Source organism: Hemiscyllium ocellatum, chromosome 17 (genome assembly GCF_020745735.1).
Source record: "Hemiscyllium ocellatum isolate sHemOce1 chromosome 17, sHemOce1.pat.X.cur, whole genome shotgun sequence".
NCBI classification, from domain to species: domain Eukaryota; kingdom Metazoa; phylum Chordata; class Chondrichthyes; order Orectolobiformes; family Hemiscylliidae; genus Hemiscyllium; species Hemiscyllium ocellatum.
Genome location: NC_083417.1, coordinates 20,369,300 through 20,389,799, shown reverse-complemented (window position 1 = coordinate 20,389,799; position 20,500 = coordinate 20,369,300). Strand labels below are relative to the sequence as shown.

Genomic DNA, 20,500 nt, shown 5'->3' with positions numbered 1-20,500 from the left:
AGCTAAAACTGATTTGGTGCTTAATACTGATTTCAAATGGTTGAATGCTTCCTGACATTGTTCTGTCCACGGAAACTTTGTGTTCTTCTTCAGCAAATCAGTTAATGGTGCCACGACACTGCTGAAGTTTGGAACAAACTTTCAATAGCATCCGCTGAGTCCTAAGAATCGAAGCACCTCTTTCTTCAAGGTTGGTTGTGGAAATTCCTCGGTGGCCTTTGTCTCTGTCTTTGCATTCCATGGGGTCAACCTTCCATGACTGATATTACTTCCCAAAAATGTCACGTCTGCTTTCACAAATTCAGTTTTATTTTAAGCTTATCACCAGTTTTGCTTCTTGTAGTCGTTCAAAGAGCTCTGCCAACTGTACCATGTGATCTTTCCAGGATTTACTAAAGATCACTGCATCGTCCAAATAGACTGCACAGTTTGTTACCCCAGCCACAACTCTGTTCCTGAGTCTTTGGAATGTGGCGGGTGCGTTCTTCATTCCAAAGGGCATCATTATAAACTGATACAGCCCATTTGGGGTTACAAATACAGAAATTTATTTCACCGACTCTGATAAAGGTACCTGCCTATAACCACGCATTAAGTCCAACTTGGTGATGTAACTGGCTTGTCTGACTTTCTCGATCCAGTCCTCCAATTTCAGAATTTGTAAATTTGTAATGGCATTGACCTTCCGATAATCTACGCAGCTTACTAACTTATCCCACTCCTCAAGGGCTTCTTCATTTTTTAATCAATTTTGAGACACATTAAAATTCTCGTCATCTGGATTTGATTCCTCACTCTGTGGGGCAGTAACACACACCTGTTTCTCCAATTTGTTCTCTCTAGTATAATACGGTTTCAACATGTCCACTTGACATACTTGATACTTTTTTTCCTATCTGGCATCTCTACTAGATAGTCCACCTGACTCAACTTTTCTCAATTTGATAGGGACCACTAAACCTGGCATTGAAGGGATCTCCTATCACTGGTAACAGTACTAACATGTCATGCCCTCGAGGAAACTTCCGAGTCTCAAAGCTTTTATCTGTCACCTGCTTCATCCTATACTGTGCCCTCTTTTGGTGCTGTTTAGCTAATTCACCTACTCGATTTAATCTCTTCTTCACCTCTGATATATAATCAAAGTGCGAGATCTTCGACTTTGGTCCTATCAATTTTTCTTTAATTAATTTCAAACGGTCTCTCACTTCATGCTCGAATATTAACTTGAAGGGAGTGAACTGCGTAGATATGTTTGGAGCATCTCTAATGATAAACAATATGAATGGGATACCTTTATCCCAGTCACTTGGGTAATCCTGACAATATGCTCTTGTCATGGTCTTCAAGGTCTGATGCCACCTTTTTAAGGCTCCCTGGGATTCCGGATGATACGCGCTGGATTTAAAGTGCTGTATAGCTAAGCTATCTATAACCTCCTTAAACAGCCTAGCAGTAAAACTTGACCCTTGGTCCAACTGAATCTCTCTGGGTAGCCCATACAGTGTGAAGAATGCTATTAACTTCTGTACCACATTTTTTGCCTTGATACTCCATAAGGGAATTGCCTCCAGAAATCTGATAGACACATCCATTATAGTTAACAAGTATTGGTTCCCACTTTTAGTTCTCGGGAGGGGATGTACAGAATCAATTATAACCCGCTGAGATGTTCTTCAAATGCAGGAATTGACAACAAAGGTGCTGCTTTTATTACCGTCTGTGGCTTACCTACCATTTGGCATGTATGACACGTATGGCAAAAGTTAACCACATCCTTGTGTATTCCATGCCAATAAAAAAGGTTTTTGTACCTTAGTCTGAGTCTTTTGTACCCGTAGGTGACCTCCTGCAGGTATCTCATGTACTATTCGTAACACCACCTCTCTGGATGCAACCGGCAACACAATCTGGTGCATTTCAGCTCATTTCTTCTCTGCTCTAACCTGCCATGGTCTCCATTTCAGTCTTAGAGTTCTATCTTTCATACAGTAACCCGCGGGAATATTCCCTGCCTCCTTTTCGGAAGGATGCATCCACATATATATCTTTTATCATCTTGACTTGCTATTATAAGTCCCTGAGCCTTTCAGGACTAAACACTTCTGTCTGACCCTCTGCCTGTTCAGGTATTTCCTGCACCATTACATCAAACAAGGTATTCACTAACTGAACCTCAACTCCTCCATCTTTTTCTTTACTTTTCGCTTCATACAGTGACTTATGATAGTGGGATCCGGTTACCACACAGTCTGGGAAAATACCAGGATATTTCTGTTTTAACTCCTCAGTTTCTGGATCTTCCTTGGGCTTTTCCACAATATGGGGTGTCACTCCCACCTTGGATTCTGCCAAATCATTCCCAAGAGCAAACTGACCTCCTGGAACTGAGGCTCTGTCAATCACTCCCACTGTAACTTTTCCAGTCTTGAGTTGGCACTCCAATCTGATCTTACATAGGGGAATGCTAAATTTGTGTTCATTTATCCCACAAATTACCACACTCTCAGGTAACAGATCAGAAAGAGTGCATATTTGCTCATCCCTTACTATTAGCTATTGGTTAGATCCTGTATCTCTCAAAATTATAACTTCTTATCCTTCTCCCCCTGTTCTTTCTGAGTACATTTTATCCACATTTTGTAGAGATCAGGTACTAACTCCATACCCAGCCCCTGCCTAGGCTGTGCACTCTCCTGCAGCTCCTCAGCTCTTCTTGGGTCTCCTTTACTACCTTCACTATTGCCACTGGCTTAGTTTCTTTTACACATCTTTTCCCACAATGCCTTTCTTTAATGGCCTGCTGTGTGACTTTATCCTGTGGTAAGTTCTTACCAGTGCTCTTTACTCTTGTTTATGTAGTGTAGATTCTCCCTTCTCCCAACTTTTATACCTCACAGGACAAAATTCTGACCAGAAGCTTGTCTTATGCACCAACATGTGCTAATTCTGCTGCCCTTCTCACTTTCTGGACTTCCTGTTCCTCCATGTGAATTCTTATTATCTCTGGAAGTGAGTTCTTAAACGCCTCCAGCAGAATAATCTCCTGTGGAGCCTCAAAGGTCCTCTCTATTTCAAAGCACGTACTCATTGATCAAAATGACTATGTTTAATTTTTTCGAACTCAACATAAGTCTGACCTGGTTCCTTATTTGTGTTTCTAAACTGCTGTCTATATGCTTCTGGTACCAATTCATAAGCACTTAAAATAGCCTATTTAACTTCTTCATGATCTCTTGATGCTTCATCTGACAGTGTGGCAAATACCTTACTAGCTCTGCCTAACAGTTTAGTCTGAACGAGCATTACCCATAGATCCTCAGACCACTCCAGCTGCCTAGCCAATTTTTCAAATGAAATAAAGAAGGCTTCAACATCTTTCTCATCAAAATCTGGCAGTTTTGAGGTATTTGTTTCTATCACTTCCTTCTCTTTTAATCTCCATCCTGTTAATTTGACTTTGCTGACTAAGTCTCAGCTTCTCAAGTTCCAATTCTCTCTCTTTTTGCTTAGCTAAGAACCTTCTCTCTTTTTCTTTTTCCTTTCTCTCTCTATCTTTCTTTCTCCTTTCCTTCTCTCTCTCTTTCTCTCTCCTTTTCTTCTCTTTCTCTTTGCTCAGTTAAGAACTTTTTCTCTCCCCCCCCTTCTCTTTTTCTCTCCCTTTGTTTTTCTTCTAACTCCATTTTCCTCAATTGTTATTTAAGCTTTTCTACCTGTACTGCACTTGTCTGTTTTTCTGATATACCTAAGTAGTAGTAACTACAATTTCAGCTTTACTTTTATCCTTGGTTAAACCCAAATCTAACTTATTTGCAAATTCTAAAGTTATGGCCTTTTCCTTTCCTTCTAAACATCCTTGCCAAATTTGACAATTATCTTCAAATCCCAGAAGCTCTTCAGCAATTTTAAGTGCCATATCTTTGACTTTTAGTTTAATCAACCACAAGTCACTGAAATTAAGTCAATTGTCTCACCTATGTTTTAATTAAAGATATAGGATACTAACCAACAAGTGTTTCAATCTGCTGGGACTTTTCGTACCCCCAAATCTATTCAAACCTGTCTAAACGAATTCAAATCCTGATATCGAGCCCCCAAACTGTTATGACACGGGGTAAACCCTCCTGTTTAATTTAAACCAGCAACACAGAAAAGATTTATCCCATGCAGTAATCTGTGAAAATACAAAAGGCTGTTTAAAGTAAAAACTAATAACTTTATTTCTTAAAGTATGAGAGAATAATTAACTAACATCTATTTACAAGTCCTTCCTCTACCCTATCTTTTACTTTCCCTTCGATGATACCAGTCCGATAAAACCCCCGATTAAGATTTACTGAAAATAAATTCAAAATTCAAGACCAGCCAGCTGCCGAATTTTCACTTTGCAGATTTGCTGTCCAGGTCAATGTTGATGTTTTTCTCTGTGCAAACTCCTTCTCTAGACAGATACATCTCAGACATTCTGACTAGCAATCTAGTTGGTTCTCTCTCAACTGTTCAATTTTTCCCAGTCTTATACCCCCAAAGCATTGGATTGTGTCATTGACTTTTAATATTGTCAAGATACTAAATTCAAACTGGATTGGAGTTTGTTTTTCTTGGGGGGGAGGGAGTATAATTTGAACTGATTGGCCTATTTCAAGTTTGTTTTTGTCTCCAGGCAACCAGCTACCCTGGCTGCTGGACCACATGTTATTTTGTATCTTCTTCAAACCACTTGGTGCTGTCTGTTAGTTCTGCTAGTTTTTAACTCTCTTAAAGGTACAGTACACCCACATCTTCATAACAGTAGAGTCGCAGGAAGATAGAATACTGAAAAAAGCATTTGGTATGCTTTCCTTTATTGGTCAGAGTATTGAGTACAGGAGTTGGGAGGTTATGTTGCGGCTCTCCAAAACATTGGTTAGGCCACTTTTGGAATACTTGCAATTCTGGTCTCCTTCCTATTGGAAGGATGTTGTGAAACTTGAAAGAGTTCAGAAGAGATTTACAAGGATGTTGCCAGGGTTGGAGGATTTGAGCACTACGGAGAGGTTGAATAGGTTGGGGCTTTTTTCCCTGGAGCATCTGAGGCTGAGGGGTGACCTTATAGAGGTTTATAAAATCATGCGGGGCATGGATAAGATAAATAGACAAAATCTTCTCCCTGGGTTGGGGAGTCCAGAACTCGAAGGCATAGGTTTTGGGTGAGAGGGGAAAGATATAAAAGACATCTAAGGGGCAACTTCTTCACGCAGAGGGTAATATGTGTATGGAATGTGCTGCCAGAGGAAGTGGTGTAGACTGGTACAATTGCAACATTTAAAAGGCATCTGAATGGGTATATGAATAGGAGGGTTTGGAGGATATGGGCCAGGTGCTGTCAGGTGGAACTAGATTGGGTTGGGATTTTTGATTGGCATGGCTGAGATGGACTGAAGAGTCTGTTTCCATGCTATATGTCTCTATGACTCCAAGTCGCTAACCCTTTTACCCTTACAGATACTCATAACTTGTTGAAATGTTTCGCTGTCTCCATTTAAATGTCATTGCTCATCAGTTGGTTTCTGGAGCTTACTTCTTATGAACTTTTAAGTTTTTTTGGGATATATGCTGATTATTACATATTGTTCAGTACTATTTACTTGCAAAAATTGTTGCAAAAATCAGAATAAAGTACTCTTCCATATTAAATGTTTAGGTTCAATCTAATTGATTAACCACCACAAGTTCCATCCTATAAATTGTGGCATCTTCATACCCACAATATAGAAAGTTTATATCTTCTGAACTTCTAATAACCTGCAAATTTCTAAATAAACACTATTAATTTGGAATTTTCACAGACTAATCTTTCCTACTGTGCTGACCACTTCCCCTGAACTGCCCAATATTCTAGTAAGAAGGAAAAACTAAGCCCACTTAACAATGTATTGTACACAAGCTAATGGATTTTAGTGTTATTCTACCTGTTATAAATCTTCACAGTATAAACATTTTTCCATTAACACTCCAGGAGCTCGTGGTCACCTGCTTTCTGACACATTCTGAGCTAGTTCATTGTTCAGTCAGTGTGAGACCTAGTTTTATTTTTAAAATACACCTCACAATGTGACCAATACACATATACCACTATTCTGAAATCCAAATTCTAAAAATGTTATTAGCACATATAAATCACCCATTTTTCACTGAGCATTGAATTTTAGGAAAGATATGAAGCTCCTAGAGAGGTTGCAGAAAAGTTTCACAAGAATGATTATAGGAATAAAAAGTTTCATTTATGTAGTTAGATTGGAGAAGCTGGGATGGCTTCTTGAGGAAGAGAAGATTAAGAAGAAGGCTAAAGTGTTCAAAATCAGGGGTTTGAACTGAGTGAATAGGAAGAAACTATTCTTCTTTCCAGATGAAGTGCATCAATTTAAGGTAATTGGCAAAAGAAACAATAACAATTTGAAGAAAGCTTTCTTACATAGCAAGTGGCCTAGATTTGGAATTAACAGCTTGAGAGTATGATGGAGGTAGAATCATAGAATCACACAATAATAGAATCCCTACAGTGCAGAAAGAGGCCATGTCGTCCACCTAATCTACACTAATCCTCCGAACAGCACCCTGTCCATATCCGCACCCCACTCTATTCCCAATAGCCCCACATTTACCTTGGCTAACCTACTTAGCCCGTACATCCCTGGACACTTTTGGCAATTTAGCATGCCAATCCACCTAACCTACATATCTTTGGACTGTGGAAGGAAATCGGATCAGTCAAGCTTTCAAAAAGAAATTAGATAATTCTCTCAAGAGAAAAAGTGGGATTACAGAGATAAGACGAGTGAGTGGCACTAAAGTAGTCTTAAAAAGTCCTGCCTTGAAAACAATGTGCCAAATTGTTTCTTCTTGCATTGTAATCATTCTGTGATACTATCACATGATCATAGAATGATGAAGACGTAACAAGTACAATAAATAAAGGCATACAATTCATGGAGTTTATCTGGATTTTTCAAATGACATTTCATTATGTGTCATTTAAGAAGCTACTTCAAAGGAGTTCTTGATGGTAGAGGTTACATACTAGCATGGACAAAGGTTTGGCTTAACAAAAAGGGATTGGAGAATTGGGATAAATGGCTTATTGTCAGGTTGGCACACTTAATAGAATCAAGGCTAGGTCCTCAATTATAGATGATCTATACTAATGCTTTAGATTTAGTGACTGATTGTATTGCTTGAAAAGTTACCAATGATACAAAGATAGGCAGGAAAACAACTTGTGACGCGGTTACAAAACATTTATAAAGGTCATGTGAGTGGACAAAGTAGGGATGATAGAATATAATGTGGGAAAAATATGAGGTTCAACTTTGGCAAAAAGAATAGAAAGAGAGAATATTATGTAATTGACAAGAGGCTGCAGAATATTGTCCCAAAATGTCAGCATACAGATAGAGCAAGTTCTATTGGCCTTTGTTGCAAAAGTGGATGGAGTATAAAAGTGGAGAATTCTTGCCACAGTGTATATAAAAAAGTAAATTTGCCAATGTCCTACCAGAGAATAGGGCTAGGTCTCTCATCCTTATTCCTGATGAAGGGCTTATGCTCGAAACGTCGAATTCTCTATTCCTGAGATGCTGCCTGACCTGCTGTGCTTTGACCAGCAACACATTTGCAGCTAGGTCTCTCATTCAAATGAGTGACAACTGGCAGTGGTTTAACCTGAGAGTTACCATGCCTCAGGCAAAAGGGAGAGGTTGAGAAGGAAAGTCCTTAACAGTAAGGGCATTTAATCCACAATGTTGGCATCGCAAACCAGCCATCCAGCCAATGGAGCTAACTCAATAAATGTAAAGTTGGAAAAGCGCAACAGGTCAGACAGCATCTGAAGAACAGGGACATATTGACTTCCCTGCTTCTCTGATGCTGTCTGACCTGCTGTGCTTTTCCAGCTTCACATCTATTGATAGTGGCTCCCAGCATCTGCAGTCCTTACTGTCTTTAACACAGCTAACTGACAAGTGTATAGGGTACTTTTGAGTCAAAATATTGCAGATGTTGGAAATTTGAACTAAAAATTGAAAACACCAGAGAAACTGAGCAGGTCTAGTAGTATTTGTGAACAGAGAAAAGGGGTTAATATTTCAAGTTCAACATGATTGTTGGTACTGAAGAAGAGTCATAATAGACTCAAAACATTAACTCTGCTTCTCTCTCCATATATGCTGCTGGACTTTTTTTAGATTACTTACAGTTTGGAAACAGGCCCTTCAGCCCAACAAGTCCACACCGACCTGCCGAAGCGCACCCACCCAGACCCATTCCCCTACATTTACCCCTGCACCGAACACTACAGGCAATTTGGCATGGCCAATTCACCTAACCTGCACATTTTTGGACTGTGGGAGGAAACCAGAGCACCCAGAGGAAACCCACGCAGACACAGGGAGAATGTGCAAACTCCACGCAGTCAGTCACCTGAGGTAGGAATTGAACCTGGGTCTCTGGCGCTGTGAGGCAGCAGTGTACCACTGTGTTTCTCCAGCACTTTCTGCTTTCAGTTTCAATATCACTCTTCTCTGAAACCCAAAGATATGGTTACATTGGAAGCAGTTCAAAGGTTCACTAAGATGACTCTACTTATGAGGAAAGTTTGAATATGTTGAGCATAAATTAATTGACGTTGAGAAAATAGAGCTGTAATACAGTTGAAACATATAACACTTGACAGGTTGCACCCTGAGAGGATATTTCAACTTGTGGGGTAATCTAGGACTGCAGGGTACAGCTTAAAAGTAAGGAGTCTCCCATTTAAGATGGAGATGAGGAATCTCTTCTCTCAGAAGGTTGAATTCAGAGAGCAATGAATACTAGCTTACACCTACTAGGTTGACTTTTGGTTGACAAGAGAATCAAAAGTGTTACATGTCAGATAAGAAAGTTGGTTATCTTGACAGTTGGATCAGATGATCTTATTGAACAATCATTTCCTATTTCTTATGGTGTTTTGGCTGACAACCTTTCTAAGTCAAATTTCTGGAAAGGCCATTCCTGCTTTACTTTCCAAGTTTTTAACTTTATTTATTATCACACCCCACCTCCTTTCCCTGTTTTCCTGCAAACATCCCAATGCTTTTTCTAAAAATTACGATATTTTTGTAATTTTCCAATTAGCCTGATGTTGTTCATCCCCTTGGAACAGGTGGCACTTGAACCTGCGTTCACCTGGCTCAGGGGTGGGGGGCGGGGCAGGTGGCAAGCACCACGTGATTTCAGGTGGGCGTGGATACAGCTGTCAGGGTTGCGGAGGCAGTGGTAGGCGGGACTCCGCTGGGATTGGTCGTTGTCTGATTGGCGAGTTGTCCACTAGGCCCGCTCTCCTATTGGTCTGTTGCAAACGTCATTGAATTGACGTGTGCGGCCTTCCGCGCCGGGCTGGCGGTGACGGGTAATTGAAGAGATGCCGTTCGCCGAGAATGGCCAGGTGGCTGTGAGAGTGAGCGAACTCTCGGAGAGACAATCAGTCAATTCAGGCCGGTAAAGATTGAACATGTGTTTTTATTTGCCCCTTTGCTATTTTATTTTGGGCCGTGTTTGTGATGGACGCTGCCGTGGGCCAGTAAGCGCATGCGCAGATGTCACTGCTTGGGAATCCAGCCTCCCCCTGGTCCCCACCACACACCCACAATGCTCCCCATCTCTCACTATGTACACCCCCAATGATCCTCCCCATCTACAACCCCCTCCTCCCCCGCTCCCCATCTCTATCTACAACCCCCTCCTCCCCCGCACCCCATCTCTTCCAGTCTACACCCCCAATGATCCTCCCCATCTACAACCCCCTCCTCCCCTGCACCCCATCTCTCCCAGTCTACACTCCCAATGATCTTCCCCATCTACAACCCCCTCCTCCCCCGCACCCCATCTCTCACTATCTACAACCCCCTCCTCCCCCGCACCCCATCTCTTCCAGTCTACACCCCCAATGATCCTCCCCATCTACAACCCCTCCTCCCCTGCACCCCATCTCTCCCAGTCTACACTCCCAATGATCTTCCCCATCTACAACCCCCTCCTCCCCTGCACCCCATCTCTCCCAGTCTACACTCCCAAAGATCCTCCCCATCTACAACCCCCTCCCCTGCACACCATCTCTCTCAATCTGCACCCTCAATGATCCTCCTCATCTCACCCCATCATCCTTTCTCCTCTCCCCCCCCCCCCATATGTTGTGGTCTTTCATTCCCTGAAGACTGTTTTACAACAAAATTATCAATTAGCCCTTTTTAATTGCTTAATCCAAGGCCCAAAATAACCTGTCTTCTCGTCACTCTTCAACACACTGCTCTAGAAAACCAAAGGTATAGCACTCCAGAAACTCATCCGCCCAACCTTTAATGCCTCATCGGTTGACCCAGTCAAAATGCAAATTCATGCAACCCATCAACTGGAGGGCATGTAGCATACTTGCCTTCAGTGATCAGAGCCAAGAATGTAGTGCTGGAAAAGCACAGCAGGTCAGGCAACATCCGAGGAGTAGGAGAATTGATATTGAGGCCTTTATTGGTTGGAGTATTGGGTACAGGAGTTGGGAGGTCATGTTGCGGCTGTCCAAGACATTGGTTTGGCCACTTTTGGAATGTTGCGTGCAAATCTGTTCTCCTTCCTATCTAAATGATGTTATGAAACTTGAAAGGGTGCAGAAAAGATTTACAAGGATGTTGCTAGGGTTGGAGGATTTGAGCTATAGGGAGAGGTTTAATAAGCTGGCTTTGTTTTCCCTGGAGCGTCGGAGGCTGAGGGGTGACTTTGTAGAGGTTTATAAAATCGTGAGGGGCATGGATTGGATAAATAGACAAAGTCTCTTCCCTGGGGTAGGGGAGTCCAGAACTAGAGGGCATAGGTTTAGGGAAAGGAGGGAAAGCTATAAAAGAGACCTAAGGGACAACTTTTTCACGCAGAGTGTGGTACGTGTATGGAATGAACTGCCAGAGGAAGTGGTGGAGGCTAGTACAATTGCAACATTTAAGAGGCATCTGGATGGGTATATGAATAGGAAGGGTTTGGAGGGATACGGGCCGGGTGCTGGCAGGTGGGACTAGATTGGGTTGGGATATCTAGTCAGCATGGCTGAATTGGACCGAAGGGGTCTGTTTCTGTGCTGTACATCTCTATGACTCTATAAGCCCTTCCAGCACCACACTCTCAACTCTGATCTCCAACATCTGCAGTCCTTACTTTCTTCAGTGATCGGAGCATAGAGTACAAGAATCGACAAGTCATGTTGCAGCTGTACAGAACTTTAGTTAAACTACATTTTGTAATACTGCTTATAGTTCTGGTTGCTGCACCACCAGATTGATGTGGAGGCTTTGGAGAGGCTGTAGAAACAGTTTACCAGCAAGTTGCCTGGTTAGATGGTTATTAGCTATGAGAAGTGATTGGACACACTTTGTTTTCACTTAAACGTTGGAGGTTGAGGGAGTGACCTGATAGATGTTTACAAAATTGAGAGGCATGGATAGTCATTTATGAGGGGACGTAGGTTTAAGTAAAAGGAGAAAATTTAAAGGAGATGTGGAAGGCAAGTTTTTTTTAAACACAGAATGGTAAGTGCCTGGAAATGGTTGCCAGAAGAGGTGGTGGAGGCAGATATAATAGCAACATTTTAGAGATATGTTGACAGATATGTGAATAAGCACAGAATACTGGTGGACGGACCACGTAGAGACAGAAGATTTCTTGTTTAGAAAGACGTTATGTGTCAGCGCAGTTTTGGTGAGCCAAAGGGTGTGTTTATGTGCTGGTCTGTTCTTTGTACATTATTCTCCATCCGTTTCCACTATTCTGGGATGCAGTTAGGCAGACATGATTCCAGTTGTAATGGGATTCTTGGTTTCAAATCCTGTGTTTTTCTTTTCAAACAGATGCTAATTGAAAAGATTTGTAAGGAAATTAAGACTGAAATTAATTTCCAAGCTTATGGGAGACGGAAACCATACAAAAGGACTTCAAGCCATCAGAGCTCAAATGAACCTAGTAGGACATTTCAGACAGGCTGAAGATGAGAGGCTAAATGCAGAAATTTAGGATAGACAAATGTGCACATGTAGTTCTGTTGAAGCTGGGGATCGGGCTACATCCCAGAAAATGATTAGCTGCAAGTCTTTGTGAGGAAGGCAGAGTTTTGAAGGACTTTGTGACTGAGATTGTCATATGTGCTGTGTGGACAGTCAAGCTAAATCACAAGATGTACCTTTGTACCAGGTGTTTAATGTGCAGTTCATTTATAATTGACCTCAATTTGTTTATTCATGTTTGACTTGTGATGATTCTAGATTTTAGTGGATAAGTGTTAGCCAGGATGGTATTGCTTTGTTTTCCTCATAGAATCATAAACATTATTTTATTTTAAATAGTGGAATTCTGTAGCCTCATTCTTTCATTAAATAACTGGTGTTTCAAATTTCTTTTCTAATTCTATAATGATTTACTTGCCTTTGCTGGACTTTACTTGTCTGGTTATGTTCGCTTGTTGAGTCTCAATCTTATTTGTTAAAGCCCCAGTCTAGAGGCTAAGGCATGTCATCCAGGCTGACACAATCATACGGTACTGATTGAGGGTTAATCTGCCAACAATGTTGTTTCTCGTGATGTGAAACAAAGGCCTTATCTGCACTACGATGGAGCAGAAGTTTCCACATAAGTTTCCAAGAAGTTTTTGGATTTTTCATCCATCAACTCTACAAAAATTAACATTGATCCCTTTTACACTCCCTCCCATTTTCTTCTGAAATTTATTTTGATGCCTAGTTCTTCTATGTATACCAGCCACTCCTACCTGCGAACAAAAAGGAAAAGTTGAGTATCTTATGGAATTATTGATTCCATAAAGATTAGGCAATTTTGGTAAGTGAAGATTTGATCGATTTAAGGAGTCATGTGGTACTGCTTCTGGCGAGAAGTCAGGATTTGATCGCCAGGGAGATATGTTCCATCAACCTGTGTTAATGAATGTAGAGACTTAATTGGTGAATTTACTGGAGTGGTCAGCAGTGGCTGAAAGGAAAGTGATAAAAATTCTTGCACAGTATTTTGTTTGAAAGCAGCATGTCCCACCCAGCAAAACTTACACTAAGAAAAACTGACCAATTCATGTTTTTTTTTTTGGCTAGGTCTTATCAGGAAAGTTGCAATGGAGGGGACAAAACAGTCAAGAGTCTCTCGTCCACACAAGATCAGCGAATCATCAAAGGTCAGTGTCGCCTCAAATTCTTGAAAATCTGCATCTGATATTGTTAGCATTTAATGAGAGAATTGCACAACATAATACTTATTAAAAATGTTTTCTCATCTATACAGATTCAGCAACACATAAGAAACGTTTTATAGTTATTTTGTTTACTTAACAAGGCTTATTGAAGCTTCCTCAGCAGATCATGGGTTTGACTTTATTTGATATTTTATTGTCACATATACTTAGATACAGTGAAATGTTCTGTTTTGCGTGCAGTACAGGCAGATCATACCACACAAATTTTATGGGGGAAATTGAACAAAGCGAGTCATATAAAATTACAGTGCAAAGAAGGTGCACAGAAAGCAAGGTCAACATTGAATTTGAAGTTTGAGAGGTCCATTCAGAAGTTTCATAACGGCAGGGAAGAAGCTGTTCTTGAACCTGTTGGGACCTGTATTTAAGCTTTTATATATTTTGCCTGACAGAAATGTTTGGAAGAGATTATACCTGGGATGGGAGGAGTTTGTGATGATGATGGCTGTCTGTCTGAGGCAGCTGAAGTCAGCAAATGGAAGGTTGGCTTGCACGATGGACTGGGCTGTATTCAGAACTCTTCATAATTTCTTATGGTCCTGGGCAGAGCAGCTACCATACAAAGTCATGATGTATCCAGATAGAATGCTTTCTATGGTGCATTTGTAAAAGTTGGTGAGCGTTCTTATGGACCTGCTGAATTTCCTTAGTCTCCTGAGGAAGAAGTAGTGCTGTGCCTTCTTGAGCATCACATCAACATGGATAGTCCAGGACAGATTGTTGGTAATCGTCACTAGGAACTTGACGCACTCAACCACCTCCATCTTGGTTCCGTTAATGGAGATAGGGGCATATCACCCTCCTTGATTCTTGAAGTCGATGATCAGCTGTTTAGTTTGGCTGACATTTGGGGTGTGATTGTTATCTTTACACCATGCGACCAAGCACTCTATCTCCTTCCTGTATTCTGTCTCTTCATTGTTTGATATCCAACCTACGATGGTGGTGTCAGCAAATTGTAGATGGAGTTCAGAGGAAATTTGGCCCCACAGTCCTGAGTGAACAGGGAGTACAGTAAAGGGCTGAGTATGCAGTCTTGCAGGGCACTGGTGTTGAAAATTGTCGTGGAGAAGTTGCTGTTGCTTATTCTCACTCTTGGTGGTCTGTGGGTGATATATTTTCTAATGATAGGTGCACTTTTGTTGAACAGGTCATTAAGTAGCATTCGGTTTAAATAGCATTCAGTCACTCTACCCAGTAAAACGCTTGTGTGTTTCCTACGGTACAATAATAGTCGATGTTCCTTCTAAGATGTAAGCAGTCACACAGCAAACTGGAATGTACTGCACACGGGCCTCAATCAACTTTGCCAGTTCAAGCATCGTGAAAGTCACAATTTTAAAATATAAACTGCAAAAGTTGTATTCTGCTCTGTTCAAAGTAAATTTGGAAATTAGTTAACAATGACTACAACTGAAAAGTACTTCACTAGTCGTGGTAAACTTTGTGGCATCCTGAGGTCATGAAAGTGCCAGTTGTTTATTTTTGAGATTGACGAAACAGAAACTGTTTTCCTTGGGAAAAGGCTGCCCTGAGATTTGTTAGGGCTTTTCAAAAGTGGGGGCAGAGGGGCGGTTTATATTTGCGACACTACCCACAACCTTCATCACCTCCAGGATGTTTGTTTCCCTGGCCTCCGACGCCGCATCTTCACCAATGACATCCAGTCCCTGTACACATTGATCTGCCACGATGAAGGCCTCAAGCACTCAGTTTCTTCCTCTCATGCAGTCCCAACGAGAACCCTTCCAGTGACACCCTCATCCGCCTGGCTGAACTGGTCCTTACCCTCAACAACTTCTCCTTCCAATCCTCCCTCTTCTTCCAAACCAAAGGGGTAGCCATGGGCACCCGCATGGGACCCAGCTATGCCTACCTCTTTGTTGGGCTCATGGAGCAGTTAATCCTCCGTAGTTACACTGGCACCACCACCCACCTGTTCCTCTGCTACATTGATGAAGGTATCGGCATTACCTCATGCTCCCACAAAGAAATTGAACAGTTCATCAACTTCATCAACTTCACCAACACCTTTTCACTCCAACTTCAAATTCACCTGACCATCTCAGCAACCTGCCTCCCCTTCCTGGACCTCTCCATCACTGTCTCTGGCAACCGACTAACCACGGACATCTACTACAAGCCTACCGACTCTCTCAGCTACCCAGACTACACCTCCCATCCTACTTCCTGTAAAAACGCTATCGCTTATTCCCATTTCATTTGCCACATCTGTTCCCAGGATGACCAATTCCACCTTAGAAAATCCCAGATAGCCTCCTTCTTCCAAGATCTCAATTTCCCTTCCCACATGGTCGACACTGTCTTCCAGTGCTTCTCCTCCACTTCCCGCACCACCGCCCTGGAACCCCACCCCTCCCAACACAACAAGGACAAAAACTCCCTGGTCCTCACCTTCCACCCCACCAACATCTGCATATATCATAGTGCCATCCCGTGTTCCCAATTCCTCCGCCTCCACCGTATCTGCTCCCAGGAGGACCAATTCCACCACAGAACACACCAGATGGCCTCCTTAAGAGACAGCAATTTCCCTTCCCACGTGGTTAAAGATGACCTCCAACGCATCTCGTCCACATCCCGCACCTCCGACCTTAGACCCCACCCTCCAACCATAACAAGGACAGAACCCCCCGGTGCTCACCTTCCGCCCTACCAATCTTCGCATAAACCAAATCATCCAACAACATTTCCTCCACCACCAAATGGACCCCACCACCAGAGATATATTTTCCTCCCCACCCATTTTCACCTTCCACAAAGACCGTTCCCTCCATGATTACCTGGTCAGGTCCACACCCCCAAACAACTCGCCCTCCTGTCCTGGCATCTTCCCCTGCCACTGCAGGAATTTCAAAACCGGCGCCCACACCTCCTCCCTCACCTCTATCCAAGGAGCCTTTCACATCCATCAAAGTTTAACCTGCACATCCACCAGTATCATTTATTGTATCCGTTGCTCCCGATGCGGTCTCCTCTACATTGGGGAGACTGGATACCTCCTAGCAGAGCGCTTTAGGGAACATCTCTGGGACCCCCGCACCAATCAACCACACCGTCCTGTGGCCCAACATTTCAACTCCCCCTCCCACTCAGCCGAGGACATGGAGGTCCTAGGCCTCCTTCACCGCCACTCCCTCACCACCCGATGTGAATTTAGGTGCAACCAGGACCTACCCTGAAGAATATATTGAATAAATAGTCAAGTAAAAGCATGACACTGTGGATGTTCGAAATCTGTTGTAAAAAAGAATGCTGGAGGAACTTAACAGGTCTGGCAGCATCTGTGGAGAGAGAAACAGCTAACACTTTTAGTCTGATATGACTGATCAAAAGGATTCTGGGTAATCCAAGATGGAGAATGGGGAAAAAAAAACATTGTGGCTGCAAGAGATGCTTTTTTTGAGGTATTTTGTGTTGGAGCTGATTTCCTCAAATTTCAGGGGCAGCAATTACTGTTTCATAAGCTGTTGCACTGTTTGGAACTTTGGAGATAAAAGGATCAAAACAACAGCACTTGAAAAAGGACGATGAGAGACAAGTGCAGAGATCACATGGTCAGTGACTGCCAGAGAAGGTGGTGGAGGCTGGTACAATTACAACATTTAAAAGGCATCTAGATGGTTATATAAATAGGAAGGGTTTAGAGGGATTTGAGCCAAGTGCTGGCAAATGGGACTACATTAATTCAGGATATCTGATCGGCATGAATGAGTTGGACCAAAGAGTCTGTTTCCATGCAGTGCATCTCTATGACTCTGTGTTATGTTCCTCCTCTTTACCTGCAGTTCACAGTTCAGCTTTGATATTCCATTAGGAAGCAGAAGTCAAGCAATCACATTATCTGACAGCTCAAAGCTGATTGTAAGATAAGTGATTATTTTGAGTATCAGATCTAAATGTGTTAGCAGGACCTTCCCTTGACTTAACTATATCACATCAGCATAGAGAATTCCTTCACTGTAGGATTTAAACAAAAGGTGCTGAAGGGCTCTTACTTGAATTGACTTAACTTTCAATGCATCATATTAAAAAATTCATTAATTTTATTTGCTAATGCTTGTTGGTGAATTATAAAATGACAATTGACGGAGGGGTGAAATCAGGATAATTCTGTGATAAACAGCAAAATCTGTATTTGAACCAAATATGGTTGGTGTACCGTCAGTTGTGATGGAGATCTGTTTCTTGACTGGAATCGTTCTCAAGCACTTGTGCATTTTGAACTCTGTTGTAGATATATTTGCCCTTGTTCTCTCCTTAACGAGTAAAAGGATGAGATGATCCTTTTTTTGCACAAAAGTAATCAGCTGGGTTGTGTTTGTCATGTCAATGGATTAATTGAATTCATATTTCAAAGATTCTACTATTGTTATTGTGAAAGCACTAAGTGATATGCTCCAGATTGTTCTTAAAGTCTCTGAATAAAGAGTCAGTGGCACAGTTATTACTTCATTAATTATTTCGCGCTCTAAGTGATTTTTTGTTTTTCCAGAAAATTGGAAAACTACCCTTGAATCGATTGTGCATTGTACCTGTTGCTATTCCAAATTCCCCTTTTTACTCTCAACATCACAGAGTCATAATGATGTACAGCACTGAAACAGACCCTTCGGTCCAACTCATCCATGCTGTCCAGATATCCCAGCCCAATCTAGTCCCACCTGCCAGCACCCGGCCCATATCCATCCAAACCCTTCCTATTCATATACCTGGAGAAAGTGAGGACTGCAGATGCTGGAGGTCAGAGCTGAAAATGTATTGCTGGAAAAGCACAGCAGGTCAGGCAGCATCCAAGGAGCAGGAGAATCGATGTTTTGGGCATGAGCCCTTCTTCAGGAATCTTCTTCATTCCTGAAGAAGGGCTCATGCCCGAAACATTGATTCTCCTGCTCCTTGGATGCTGCCTGACCTGCTGTGCTTTTCCAGCAACACATTTTCAGCTATTCATATACCCATCCAGATACCTTTTTAAATGTGGAATTGTACCAACCTCCACCATTTCTTCTGGCAGCTCATTCCATACACATGCCACCATCTGTGTGAAAACGCTGCCCCTTAGGTCTCATTACATCTTTCCCGTCCCACCCAAAACCTATGCCCTCTAGTTCTGGACTCCCTGACCCCACGGAAAAGACTTTGTTTATTTATCCTGTCCACGCTCCTCATGATTTTATAAACCTCTATCAGGTAACCCTTCAGCATCTGACGCTCCAGGGGAAACAGCCCCCCAGCATATTCAGCCTCTCCCTATAACTCAAATTCTCCAACCCTGGCAACATCCTTGTAAATCTTTTCTGCACACTTTCAACTTCCACAACAACCTTCTGATAGGAAGGAGACCAGAATTGCACACAATATTCCAACAGTGGCCTAATCAATGTCATGTATAGCCACAACATGGCCTCCCAACTCTTGTACTCAATACTCTAACCAATAAAGGAAAGCATACCAAACGCTGCCTTCAATATCCTAACTACCTGCGGCTCCACTTTCAAGAAGCTATGAACCTGCACTCCAAGGTCTCTTTGTTCAGCAACACTCCCTAGGACCTTACCATTAAGTTTATAAGTCCTGCAAAGATTGCTTTCCTAAAATACAACACCTCGCATTTATCTAAATTAAACTCCATCTCCCACTCCTTGGCCCATTTCATCAAGATCCTGTTGTAATCTGAGGTAACCTTCTTCGTTGTCCACTACACCTCCAATTTTGGTTTCATCAGCAGACATACTGACTATACCTCTATATTCACATCTAAATCATTTATATAAATTATGAAAAGCAGTGGACCCAGCACCGATCCTTGTGGCACTCCACTGGTCACAGGCCTCTAGAGTGAAAAACAACCATCCACCACCACCGTCTGTCTTCTACTTTGAGCCTATTCCGTATCCAGTTGGCTAGTTCTCCCTGTATTCCATAAGATCTAACCTTACTCACCAGTCTTCCATGAGGAACCTTGTTGAATGCCTTACTGAAGTCCATATGGTTCATGTCCACTGCTCTGCCCTCGTCAATCCTCTTTGTTACTTCTTCAAAAAACTCAATCAAGTTTGTGAGACATGATTTCCCACGGACAAAGCCATGTGGACTATTCCTAATCAGTCCTTGCCTTTCCAAATAGATGTACATCCTGTCCCTCGGGATTTCCTCCAACAACTTGCCCACCACCGACGTCAGGCTCCTTGGTCTATAGTTACCTGGCTTGTCTTTTACCACCCTTCTTAAACAGTGGGACCACGTTTGCTAACCTCTAGTCTTCCGGCACCTCACCTGTGACTATTGATGATACAAATATCTCAGCAAAGGGACCAGCAATCATTTCCCTAGCTTCCCACAGAGTTTAGGTCCTTGGGGATTTATCTACTTTTATGCATTTCAAGACATCCAGCACTTGCTTCTTTGTAATATGGACATTTTTCAAATGTCATCACCTTTTTCCCTATATTGTATATAATCCATGTCCTTTTCCACAGTAAACACTGATGCAAAATAATTGTTTAGTATCATCCCCCATTTTCTGCGGTACCACACAAAGGCCGCCTTGCTGATCTTTGAGGGGTGAAAATGTGTTGCTGGAAATGCGCAGCAGGTCAGGCAGCATCCAAGGAACAGGAGAATCGACGTTTCGGGCATAAGCCCTTCTTCAGGATCTTTGAGGGGCCCTATTCTCTCCCCAGTTACCCTTTTGTCCTTAATATATTTGTAAAAATTCTTTGGATTCTCCTTAACTGTATTTGCCAAAGCTATCTCATGTCCATGAGAAACAGGAAGAGAAGGCCATTCACCCACTTGAATCTGTTCCGCCCTTGAATAGGATTGTGGCTGATCCAACATTCCTCACGTCCATTTACTTTTTACAGTTGTGAACAAAAATTCATTTTCCCATTTCATGTGGATGTTGTACATTTCTGGCTGCTTTTTAGATGGTCAGGTTCTTTGCTTGTTATTATTGCTTCACCTTTGTAATTCCTGACATCACTCTGCCACTGGTGATGTTGCAGGTAGATCTTTAGATCTGTGCTTTTGGAGCATTCAGATTGTTGCTGCCTGCTTCAAATATGAAGGTATTGAAAGTCATTTTGGTGCTTCTGATTTTTTTTTCCAGGTGCCCTGGATACAGGATGTGGGTGTGTTAATATTCCCTGTAATTGTTTTTTGCAT

At 42.2% G+C, this 20,500-nt stretch overlaps 1 protein-coding gene across 1 annotated transcript in view; it reads left to right on the top strand.

Moving 5' to 3' along the window:
• Nucleotides 1-9,400: 9,400 nt before the first annotated feature.
• Nucleotides 9,401-20,500, top strand: part of klhl36 (kelch-like family member 36) — a 28,350-nt gene continuing 17,250 nt past the window's right edge. The window contains exons 1-2 of the mRNA XM_060837982.1: nucleotides 9,401-9,516; nucleotides 13,155-13,234. Of these exons, the coding sequence (XP_060693965.1) occupies nucleotides 13,175-13,234 (60 nt within the window). The 5' untranslated portion in view covers nucleotides 9,401-9,516; nucleotides 13,155-13,174. The remainder of the gene's footprint in view (nucleotides 9,517-13,154; nucleotides 13,235-20,500) is intronic.